At 34.6% G+C, this 12,710-nt stretch overlaps 1 protein-coding gene and 1 non-coding gene across 5 annotated transcripts in view; both read right to left on the reverse strand.

Annotated features, from left to right (window-relative positions):
• Nucleotides 1-2,824: 2,824 nt before the first annotated feature.
• Nucleotides 2,825-12,710, reverse strand: part of Lrch2 (leucine rich repeats and calponin homology domain containing 2) — a 76,883-nt gene continuing 66,997 nt past the window's right edge. For 2 of the 4 annotated variants that reach the window (XM_051141429.1, XM_051141428.1), the window contains 6 exons: nucleotides 11,709-11,759; nucleotides 9,153-9,210; nucleotides 8,330-8,442; nucleotides 8,014-8,151; nucleotides 7,783-7,860; nucleotides 2,825-3,973 (listed from right to left, as the gene is read on the reverse strand). In XM_051141429.1, the coding sequence (XP_050997386.1) occupies nucleotides 3,854-3,973; nucleotides 7,783-7,860; nucleotides 8,014-8,151; nucleotides 8,330-8,442; nucleotides 9,153-9,210; nucleotides 11,709-11,759 (558 nt within the window). In that variant the 3' untranslated portion in view covers nucleotides 2,825-3,853. The remainder of the gene's footprint in view (nucleotides 3,974-7,782; nucleotides 7,861-8,013; nucleotides 8,152-8,329; nucleotides 8,443-9,152; nucleotides 9,211-11,708; nucleotides 11,760-12,710) is intronic. The other 2 variants (XM_051141427.1, XM_051141425.1) reach the window with 1 other exon arrangement.
• LOC127186096 (small nucleolar RNA SNORA35) lies at nucleotides 11,273-11,401 on the reverse strand. Its single transcript, XR_007830331.1, has one exon. It is a non-coding gene; the product is annotated as a small nucleolar RNA SNORA35 (small nucleolar RNA).

A 12,710-nucleotide genomic window follows, 5' to 3' on the forward strand; every position in this document is an offset into this window, starting at 1 on the left:
TACAGAATTGAAGATATTATACCTGGCTTTTTTACTTTTCATATTATCAATTACATCAGCTAGCTGGGCATTACACATTCATGCTATGTACAACAATGATCCTATGTACAATAATGCATGTGCCCTTTAGAGTTCTCCATACATTGATATAGATGCTTGAGAATTTATTCTAGGAGCATTCAATGCAGAATATAAAAACTATAGATTTACTAAGAGAAGACACAAGCCTAGCACTTGCTAAATTTAAACACCTTTTATCAAGTAGCTATTTACTTAAGTACTCATTGAAATGTGCAAGTTTTAAGGTAACTATAGCAAAATTATTTCAACAGCATTTGGCAATATATAAATGTTCTACTTTTAGCATCAATCAAAATTATGAAAAAATAATACTTACTTTAATAAAATATGTGCTTTGAGGACTAATTGAGAAACCATCTCACTATGTAGCGAAGGCTGTCCCCACTCACTGTACTCCTCCTGCCCTGAATGAATTATAAAAATGAGCCACAGTGCCCAATTAAATAAGATTATTTGTGGAAATTATAATTATATATGAAAGATAAACTTGTTATCACACAGGACAAGGGAAATTCAATAACATATGAAGGACTAAAACATACAACAAAATTATCACACATTGCCCTACTCTATATGCAGTTTTAAAGTTTTGTCTTATCCTTGCCATATAAAAAGCTTACATCATACATTGATAGCATTAGTTTGTAAAGATAGCTTAATTTTCAACAAAAGTGCATGGAAAATAACACTGTGTAAAAGGAATCAGGATCCTTAGAAAAATCAACTTCAGCTTTTGTTGAGGTTCTTGCTGTTTTCCTTTAGTTTTTCAGACAGCACCTCATTGTTTGTCAGGCTAGCCTTAAACTGCTGGGTTCAAGAAATGCTCTCACTTCCAACTCTTGGAGGCGAGATTCTAGCTGTGCTGTTGTCCCAAATAAGACCATTATTATAAATATCTTTTAAAGGTTTTCTCCTTTCTTAGTTCATGTGTTTATTGGGGGGAGCAGTAGTGTGCCAACATGGACTTATGGAGCTTAAGTGCATGGATAACCACAAATCAAAGGACAAGTTACAGGAATAGGTTCTCTTCTGCCACCATGTGGCTCTTGGCAATCAAACTCTCTTGTCTGGCTTCACAGCCTGCACCTTTCCTCACTGAGCAACAGCAAAGTGTAACTATTCTCCCTCAGTGGGGACCACAGACACAAACTCTCACGGAGTGATGGTGACAGTGAGACCGTTGATAGAAAGAAAGAAAATGAGATCCAGATTCAGATTTTTTTCATTCAATTTTATCCACAGTTTGCATCGGTAATATACATTTAGTGTTCCATTTCTTTTTAAATGCATCAGAAAATCAATTATGATAAATCTGTGACTAATACAAACATTTCTGAATTCTTCAAAAAATTCAGTTAGAAAAGTCATTAAACTAGCATTCTATAAAGATAATTATTAAGCAAATGGTTATGCATTTTTACTCATTTTAATTCAAACATATCCAACATCACTTCTTTCTTGTGCCATATGGTCATAAAATTTAACAAAAGTAGCTATCTAATGATATTTTGGGACCAGTAAAATATTCTTTGATTACTCAATGCTTCAGAGATCACAAAACCATTCAAATAATGATAATCCTTCTTAATTCAATAACTGATGGAGTAAATATATAATAAGTCATAGAAAACATTTAGAATAAAATTTACACTTAAAACCTACTAACAGAAATATGTCAGGGTCTTGGTATAAGGTTTTCATTGTGGACTATGCTGAAAAACTGCATGAGAAGTGATGTTGGTATTGCCTTTTGGCACAATAATAATTGAACTTCTGTGTTACACACCTCAAGGGGACCCATCTTGAAAAGAATTTTTATTTGCTATAAAGAATGAGCACTGACTTCTGTTGTGTTTTCTCTTTAAGGTAATAGTTAACTGACAATTGAAATGTATGTAGTAAAAGAAATGTCTAAAATTTCAAAACTATTTCAACAATAACAAAATACAAAAATGCTTGGAAAATAATAAGATTAATTAATAAAAGTAATTCTATAGCACAATAATCATGAGAGAACTATCAATGATTGTTTTCGTTGTTAAATGTTTTCAAATTTGTAATGCTGTCTGCTGTCTAGATTAAAACTTTGTCAACTAAGATACTTACTAAATTACTTTTATTATCCAAATTTTCACTAAGGAGATTCATTATGTCAGTGGAGATTCTTTCAGGTCCAACTATTTAATCATAACTAATTAGATCAAATATTTAATAATAAATTATTAATAATTTAATTCTTAAAAGGTACAGTAATAAAAAGCTTTTACTCTTTACTAGGTCAAATTTGACTCCTGGGGAATGTAGAAACTCATCTGTATTCTGAAGCTAAGATTCAAATTCATGACGACAGAGAAAAAAAAAGTATTCATTCTTAAAACCAATCCTTACCATAGTATTTGGCACGTGACATTTAACATTTTATAAATGCCCTTTGAAATATCCAGGCCAACGTTTTGAATAAGTTGCATCCATATTAAGAGGTAACAAGTGCAAATAACCACACAGTTAAGAAAGGATACTTGCTTGGCTACTACAAAAGTGAATATGAAGGCTCGTCTATAGGAAACTGAGTTACTCATCACAGTAATGTTTTGGAAAAATTCCTGAACTACTATCGCCGTAAGTTTATCCATCTCCAAATCAAGCAAGGACTTTCTTGAGCATACTGTCTTATCTACCAAACTGGTTACTTCCACATCAACTTACTTGAGGATCATAAGGTATGTATGATCCAGAAATTTGGAATCAAAACCTATTTCTTAATGGCCACTCTCTGAAAATGTACTTAATGTTCCAGTAAGTTGAGATACAAATCCAAGCACTAGCAGTTGCTTCCAAATGTCCTTGACAATTAGTTCTTCCCTAGCTCTCCAAAGCCTTACTCCTTTGTGTAACGTTTTCAACATAACAATAAAATACTCTTCAAATAAAACAATTTAAAAGATGATTATGGTTTTGCAAAATTAAATATCATAAATTAAGCATATTAACATTTTTGACAATGTGAGCTAACCAATTCAAGGAAAACTGCAATGTGATTAACTAAGAAACCACCAATGTGAGGCACATTTAAATCCTCACTTATTACTGACCGTACAAAACCTACCAAAATATTTTAAAAATTCCATTGATTCTATTAATACATAAAAAGAAATTGCAAAAATGCTTAAGACTATTTTAAGATTCATCAATTACACAGGCACTTCACATGTAAACAACCTACAGTATAACTGAAAATATTTTGGCACCAACTGATAATACTAAAAGAATTAAATAATGCCAGGTTTTTGTAATTTACTACTCATTTTTTCCTAGGAAACAAAGACAAAATATTGAAGAGATTGCGTATAAACTTGAAGTATATGAAATAACTCAAATATATAATTGTTTTCCTAAAATATGATTACTTTTACCCAGATGTTCACTAGTATACAGCAATGTAAAAAATATTCAACTTAATATATGTGACTGCTAAATTGAAAGCACATTTTCAATTTTGTATCAATTTGCATTCTGAAAATTAGTCACAGTTATTGAATGACATAAAAACAAGGAGAATTTTAAATTATCAAAACTCTGATTAAACTAATCCAATTTTCCTCCAAATATTGCTTGGACAACTCTGAGTTTACGTCTGATATCTTAAGGTAATTTTAAAAAAAGAAACCTAAGGCAAACTGTTTTTACTGGACATTCTTCTTCATAATTTTGAGATATCTGAAATCATTTCAAATACATGAAATTATACACGTATAATTGTTTTAATGTCACATCAAGCCATAGAAAGTTGAGATGCCTTGGTGGTAGGTAATTCAAGGAGTGCCTGAACTGTGACACCAACTTTCACAAGACCTCGTTCTTCCAAAATATGGTGAGGCAAGCAGAGTCTCTCCTGGGAAAAAAGAAAAAATATATTGGAATGTTCACTATTTCAGCAGTTGAGTAAAATTTTGAGTCAGAACAGATTTTTCCTCTCTTATTTCTTCCACATACATGTCAATTTAATTCTCTTAATTCTCAAAGCATGACATCAGAAACAGATTTTTAAATTAATTTTAGTGATTTTTTGAGATTATAATTGCACAATTTCCCCTTTCTCTTTCCTCCTTCCAAACCCTTCTCTTCAACACAAAACAAAGGATCATATTATTTAAAATGGTGTATTGAATTGGGTATTTTTTTGTACATAGATATTTTGTCTGCATGTACACATGCATAGCAGAAGATAGCATCGAGTCTCATGGAAGTACACTTAGAGACAGTTTCAAGCTGTCAAGCGGGTGTTAGAAATTGAACTGGACCCCTGGAAAAGTAGCCCATGTTTTTCTTAACTGCTGAGATATCTCTCCAGGCCCAAGATCCAGAGCTTTTAAGTATGCTTTTTATTCAAACACAAGTAAATAATACATTAATTCCACATTTTTCTTTTTAAATGTTACAATATAGAATATGGTTAGATTCATAACTTATAGTAACAAAGTGTTTATAGAGACTGACATGGTTGCTAGTGTCGTCATTTTATACTTTTTAAAAATGTATTTATTTATTCATCCATTCATTCATTCACTTTACATCCTGGTTATAGCCCCATCCTTCCTCACCTTCCAGTCCTCCCTCCCTCCCCCTCCCATTCCCATCCCCTATTCCTTAGAAAAAGGAAGCCTCCTTCCCATCCACACCAGCTCATTAAGTCAGATCGGGACTGACCATGCCCTCTTCCCCTGTGGCCTGGCAAGGCAGTCCTGCCAGGGAGAAGTGAACAAAAGCTGTCACCACAGTCCATGTCAGAGACAGGCCCCGCTCCCCTTACTAGGGGACCGCATGAAGTCTGAGCTGCCCATGGGCTACATCTGTGTAGGGAGATGAGGTCCAATCTATGCATGGTCCTCTGTTGGTGCTTCAGTTTCAGCAGGCTCCTCTGGGCCCTGGTTAGTTGGCATAATTTTATTCTTAAACCTCTCTATTTACTCTGAAATGGTTGTTAAGGAATGTGTCACCATTACTCAGTCTCTATTTAACTTATAGCTGCTTTTTAGCACATTAAAGGTGCTCTGGTCAAAATCAGCAGCATCTTCTTAACTATCAAATGGGGCACAACCATATTTGACTACTCTGTTGCATCAATCTTTCATCGATTCTTTACTTGAAACCTTATCCCTGTTTGCTTTCTATGGTTCAAATCTGTTTAGTTGTTCAACTTGCCTACAGCAATTGGGATTGAATTACAGTAGTCTTTACCAACCCTCTTCTCATGTCCTAAATATTTCCAAGAGTTCTATATTAATTTTTCTTTTTCACTAAACCACTCCTTAGTATTCTATCTGATAATTTTAACTCTCACTTCCACCCTGAATTACAAATCTTTATTTCCACTAATGGTACGCCAGACAGATGCCAGTGACCCATGGCCAAATATAAGTTCTATGGATACATCAAAATAAACATGTCCATGACAGAGTTGCTTTCAGACATAAACTTGTTACTTTGGATATTTTATCTCAGTTGTTTTTCAAACTACATTAATAAAATAGAAAATTTAAGTTTTCTCCTTCTTGGATTTTGTAACCAAATTAGTATTCACCAAATACTACTGAAGATATCTAAAGCATCCTCACATCTTTCACATCTCAATTTTCAATGCTACATTTGGTGCTCCTTTAGTGTTTACTCAAATATACAAATAATCGATTAAGTTGGTATTATAAAAAGAAGTTAGTTTCAGAGCAAAAACAACAACTCCTTCCTTAAAAACTGGAAAAAGAAGAAAGTATAAGGAAGGCCAAACAAGAAGGAAATAACCAAGAACTTAGACAAGCAGGGGAAAGTGAGTTGGGGAGCTGTACTTCAAATGGCTATACTAAGTGAAAGCTGGGGATGGGAGGACCCACCAGGGTGTCTCATTCAATTTACAAGAAATTCTAGGAAATATGAACTAGTTCATAATGACAAAAGCAGATCCGTCATTCTCTCAGGAAGGATGCATTCCAGAAGGACATGAGGAAGCATTGGAATGTAGCTTGTGCTGCTGATTTCATGGTGTATGGTTAAATCAGTACTTTCAAGGGCTGAAGATGTAGGTCCATGGGAAAGTGTTTGGCCACCAGAAATGGAGCACTAGATTAAAATTTCAGATTTTTTTAGATGTAAAAAAGACCCATCAAATTTAATGTTTTTATTTTAAATATTGGTAGCACAACAATAAAGTTGTTAAAAATCAGAAAATGTCTGGAAGCAAAAAAAATAATAGATAATTATGCAATTACTTCCAAGTTCTAGATGACAATACATGGAAACTAAGTATAAAACTCCTGAACTCCTAAAACAAAAATGGTCTTTTAAAAAAGGCACATAATATCATGTAATAAACAGCTAAGGGAAATTTTTAAAAATAAGGCTTTTAAGAAATAAAATTTTAAGGCACCGTATATAAATTATAGACAGTAAGAAAAAGAATGCATAACAAAGTACACATGGATTCATTGATTCTTTTAAAAAATTGTATCTCTTCATATGAGGGAAAGTGAGATGACTACCAGTTAATACTGTCACTGTTTAAAGGAGAGTTGAACACCAAGTGGCTGAGATCTAAGAATGTCATTTTTCCTCAGTAGTCAAGGTAACACTAGACTTAAAAAGTCCTCAAACTTGGCAACATTGTATTTATGGTTTTTCCAGGCTGTGTGTGTGTGTGTGTGTGTGTGTGTGTGTAGCCTTGGTTGTCCTGGACTTGCTTTGTAGACCAGACTGGCCTTGAACTCACAGAGATCCACCTGCCTCTGCCTCTCTGAGTGCTGGGATTAAAGGCGTGTACCACAATGCCTGACTAAAACATTTTGTTTATACATTTTATTCTATTGACAGAACTGATTTGATTTTGTAATACTGTAATTATTATGTAAAAACAAGCCAGCTCATACTAATTTCAAAGTCTGTCCATTACATATAAAGTAATATATATCATTTATAGTACTAAGAATTTATTATATTTTTACTTATTTTTTTTATTTTATATGCATTGATGTTTTGCCTGCATGTTTATCTCTATGGGGGTGTCTGATCCCCTGGAACTGGAGTTACAGACTGGTGAGTTGCTGTGGAAGCTGGGAATTGAACCTGGGTCCTCTGGAATAGCAACCAGTGCTCTTAACCGCTGAGCCACCACTCCGGCTATGGACCAAGATTTTTAATTAGACAGTTTCGTTGTTTCTAATATAGTTACACAAATGTAAATCTTCAATTCAGAATGTATTCATGAACTTACAAAGAGGAGCTGGAGTTTAGTTCAATGGTAGAATGTGTGCCTAGCGTGTACGAGGCCTTGGGTTCAACCTCCAGCATGACAATAAACAACAAAAACAAGGAATCTAAATGCCCTCCAGCAGAACCACAACAGATTAACACCAGCAGTGGTGTCGCAACCAAGCTTCACTTCTTACAAGTACATTCGGCTTACTCGGTGACGTCTATAGTCAGCAAACTTTTCCCATCCAGGTGGATGTGTTATAAAGGCTTTCTTTAAAAGTTGACAAAGCACTGATTGGACAAGTAAGTGCTATCACTGCAGATAATGTGCATGGTAGAGGGACAAGGAGAGGATTCAAAGGAGTGTTCACAAAATGGTGTTCATCCCTTACTATGAAGATGACTACACTTTCCATGTAACAGTTTGATAATTAAACGACAATTTTGTCAGACAATTACCTGCGAAACACCCAACTTTTTGCAAGCATCAAGAAAATTTTCTACATTTCTTCGACATTTTGCCATGCTCAGCTTGGGCTGTGAGATAAGAGAAGAAAGACACATTTCACGTACTTTTATAACAGAACTTGGTTGATATTGAAAACTGTATTTGTTAAGTGCATTATTTACTGGCAGTTTTAAAAACTTGCGTCTTCCTTTGGAACCTAGTGATCTGCCAACACTACTTACCACTGCTGGTGACGGTACGTGAATACTAGCTACAGAGCGTGGCCGTATGTGATTGGCCAAATGGCAAAGAACAACCCCATCCATCAGTGCAGCTCCTATGTCATCAGGCAAAATGACTTTTAATCTGGATTCAAGATTCTATAAAGAAATAAGGATAAATTGCTGATATCTTAGTGAAACGTATGATGTAAATTCATATTACAAACTATGTGATCAAGAATTTGAAAGAGCTTAAAAATAAAATCAGTACACTTTACACACTTGCCAAGTTAAACCTTTTTCTGTAAAAAAGATGTGCAAAGTCACTGCGACTTACATTGCGAAGCTGCCTTATCTGTTCACGTTCTTCCCGTAGATGCTCCATCTTTCTTCTCATTGTAAATCCTGGATCTGCTGCCCCGTATTCCTGACGAGATGCACGACTAAAGGCTGTGTAAAAACAGAAAATCCCTAACTTTTTATAAAGTTAACACAAAGAACAACCAACCATCCATGGAGAAAGAGGCATGATCAAAGGAATCACCACAGAATGACAAAAGATGCTATTAAAAATGCACTCAAATATTTTTTAATTATGTATAAATGATCTTTAGCTACATAGCTGAAAAGTAATAGGCAAGGCAAGTCCAATGATTTCTACCACTTACATATGTTCTTCTTTGACCCTATCTTATTAGAAACTTATGACCCAGGTGAAAAGTGACAACTACACACATGACAGCCTTCCAGCTTTGAAGAAAAACAGACAATTATTCTGGCAGGTCAGTGTGGATATATGAGAATGAAACCATAATGCAAAAGGTCCCCGGTTTAAACCACAGTATGGTGGAATGGTCTAACTTTAGGCAGCATTTTGTCTGTTGGCAGAGGCTCATTCTAAAAGCCTTCGAAGCAGGGTGGAAATAAGACTGCAGGGTACCTAAGGCAGAAAGCTCGCATTACAGGAACTCGAGGGTAATGGGAAGGAAAGAAAGAGTGACAGGAATTGTAAAGACAAATAAAATCAAGAGAAAGCTTTTCAAAGAGGAAAGAGAATTGTTGAGTACATAAAATTATGGGGTTCTGCCCCATTTCAGCTGGGAAACTCTAGGTTCAACATAGACAACAAGTTTTATTTAAAGACCATACTATATATTTACCTGATCTAGGCTTCAAGCCAAAGGGACCATGTGAAAAGCCATCAGTCCTGTCATATTCCTAAAGACAAAACAATAGGAAAATCCTTGTTACTTCAGTCATGAAAGTACTTATTCATACTTGGTCCAATTTTGAGATTTATTTCCAATGTTTACATGAATAAAGTCAATGTAGATTTCAAGTTGATGTGATTTACTTTTTAAAAGTCAATAAACATTTCTAGTTTATGTGGATATGCAATTTTAAATCTTTCTTTAAAAAGCTCTCTCTCTGTCTCTGTCTCTGTCTGTCTGTCTGTCTGTCTGTCTGTCTGTCTGTCTCTCTCTCTCTCTCTCTCTCTCTCTCTCTCTCTCTCTCTCTCTCCTCTCTCTCTCTCTCTCTCTCCCCCCCTCTCTCTCTCTGTGTGTGTGTGTGTGTGTGTGTGTGTGTGTGTGTGTGTGTGTGTGTGACACAGGTGGAAGCCAGAGAACAACTTGTGGGAGTCCCTTCTGTCTGTCATCCATGTGGGTCCTTGTAACCAAACTCAGTTGTTCTGGTTTGGTAGGAAAAAAACCCACCCAGTGAAGTATCTCACCAGGCCAGCATATTTTATCATAGTATGAAAAAACTGAAAATTGAAGCCCACTACCATGAGATAGATTTTTTAAAAGAAGAGTCACATTAAACTCTCTAAAATAGTGACTCACGCTTCAAATACTTCAATTAAAACACTTATCAACATGGACTCTGTATCAACTACTGCCTTAACACCTCGCAGTGGAAAACTTGAGGCCAATCCACATGTCTATATTAACAGGGGTTTCAGAATAATAGATAATAGCAAATCATTATCTCTTCCATCTGAACACACATTATTTTGAAGTGCTTCTGCAAGCCGTGGTGCGCCATGGGAAATTACATATAAATGAATCTGCAATTGGAGTGAAAAGCTTGTGGTGTAGTTTCTGACACTTTTAATTTTAATGTGATTAAGTCAATGTAGCTCAAATGAAATTGTCATAAAAATTCAACAAGGAAACTGAATGTGCTTTATCAGTCTTATAATTTATAAAATCAATAACCATAATGTAATCTTGGCAGCATGTTATTGCTCTGGGAAGCAGGTAGGGCCAAAACTTTAGTTACTTCTCTGTCATTTATTGAGTAAGCTCCTTGAGGAAGCTACTGGTCTTTTCTGCTACACAATGATAAAGACCCAAGAATGGAACAATATTTATGTTCCAGTGAAATACACAGACTTTGTGAACGTGGTACACAAACAGCTTTTACCATTTTCTTTTCACATGGAGTGGAAGCCATCAGAACTCTGCAGGCTGTCTGACTCTTCTCTAGATATGCTAAGGAGCTCAGTGTCAATGTCAGTGCAGTTGTGAAACACATGCCCATCATCCTCCCCTTGTACAGCCTTATGTGTTGTCTCCATTAAATTGTTACAAACTTCTGAACAAAAATTCCATTAATCCAAACACAAGCAAAAATTACAAAAGCAATATAACTTATCTGAGGCAAAATTGACATTAATACACTTCCTCATAGACGCAGACGATAAAATCCTAAAGCAACTATGCAAACTAAGTGTGAGTTTTGTCTGTCCTTACATTTGTTATAACTTACAATGAAAGGATTTACAAAAGCATGCAACTATGACTAATTTTAGTATATCCTAATTTACATTGTTCTCTAATTCCATATGTAGCATCTTATTTTCCATATAATTTAGACATATGTGATGAAACTCATGCTCATGGGAACAAAAAGTTTTATAATACAAAACACTCAAACTAACTCAGAAAGAATCCCAGCTTTATAAAAATGTAAAGCCACTTACATATACTGAGATGAAACCTACATAATCAAAATTACACAATGTGTTCATCAGATCAATCAAGTATTTTAAGACCTAAATTCACCAAATGAACAATCATTTTCTTAATAAGAAAAATAGTATGTAAAATACTAAACTAAATGAGTTACAATTTAAAATGGTTTAAATTTATTGTCACAAAGCAATAGACTAAACTAAAACAACTAGACACTCAAACCACCAGAGTATATGAACAAAATTTTATGAATTGTGATTTTCATATACTAGCTCTATTCTTTAGATTTAAGATGCCAGCAAATGTGTGACCTCCTGTCGATAGGAACAACCCACTGCAGGATTGTTTCTCGTGGAAAAAGGACATTTCTCTTGCATTGCTTTCAGACCAAAATGGCTACAAGGAAAACCAAAGGCCATTGCACAATGCTTAAGGACAATTTTCAACTTAAAAATCCAAATCCATTGTTAAAATCCACCACTTACATTCCGTGATGCAGGAGTATGTTCCACAGAAAACCACAAGGTAGTGAAATTTACCAGGAATATTCATACAAAAATGGTAGTCATAATTTTTATAGACAAGACTTGGACAAAATAATCAACCACAGATTTATTTTAGAGGACTGAATATATAACTTTGTAAAAATAGTTTTAAAAGATGTCATTTGAGAAAGGAGGTAAGGAAGAACTCTTTGTAAAACACAGAAAAGATACAAAGCATTGAAACAACTTGTACCTCAGATGATACCGGAGACTGTGGTGACATATGAGCATTATCACTCTCTTGCTAAAATATAAAAATAAAAACATGAAAGATGAAATTAAAATACAAAGTGATGACTGGGACATACAAGAGGACAATGGAAAATTGTTTCAATAAAATGTCAAAGGAGGAATTGGCAGTGTACTATAAATATTGTTGGTTCCTCTGGGAATTTGTTAGACATAAATGATGCCTGGCCCCAACTAATAATGAATCAGATTCTATATAAGATCCCCTTATGTAATGATTTGTAAGTATTTTGAAGACTCAGAAATATAGGAGGTAAGATGCTATTACCATATGAGACACATCACACATCAATGAAGGCTGGCAAAAGGTCATCATAATTAATAAATAACTATCTCAAAGGTTATGTGTATCAGTAAAATTAGAAAAGTATTTACATAGAATTTAATTGAGTAATACCAATAAATGATTCGTGGTTTATTCATGAATCTTCTAATGCCAAACTAACACAAAAATCCCTTGACATTTAACCTGGAAAGTGCATACTACATAAAACAAATATTCATTTGACAAATGGTTATTGGCCACCTATTATGAGAGATACTGTTCTAGACACCACGAACAAGGAAATTTGGTAAACTATCATCCTTAAAGAATGTCTCAATCTAGAGGGATGGCAGATTCTTGTGGACAGTTAATATAGCATTCCAGTCTATGTATGAGATAGTTGGGGTCACAAAGAAACCATGGAGCAAAGAAAGGGACTGTGATAAGATGTAAGTCTCTTGAGAAGTAAAAAGTCAGTAAAAATCCAGGTAAAGTGAAAAGATAAGAACAAAGACACAGAAGCAATTTTAAAAAGATGACTATAAAGCAACTCTGTATTTCAGAGGACAAAAAGAATGAAAGGTGAGCAAGTTGTTAAGTTATACTGATATGGCTACCAGGGGCTCAATCAAAAAGGACCAGGAATTTTCTTCTTAAGGCATGGGGTAAAACTGAAGGCTT

The sequence above is a fragment of the Acomys russatus genome, chromosome X (assembly GCF_903995435.1).
Source record: "Acomys russatus chromosome X, mAcoRus1.1, whole genome shotgun sequence".
Taxonomy (NCBI): domain Eukaryota; kingdom Metazoa; phylum Chordata; class Mammalia; order Rodentia; family Muridae; genus Acomys; species Acomys russatus.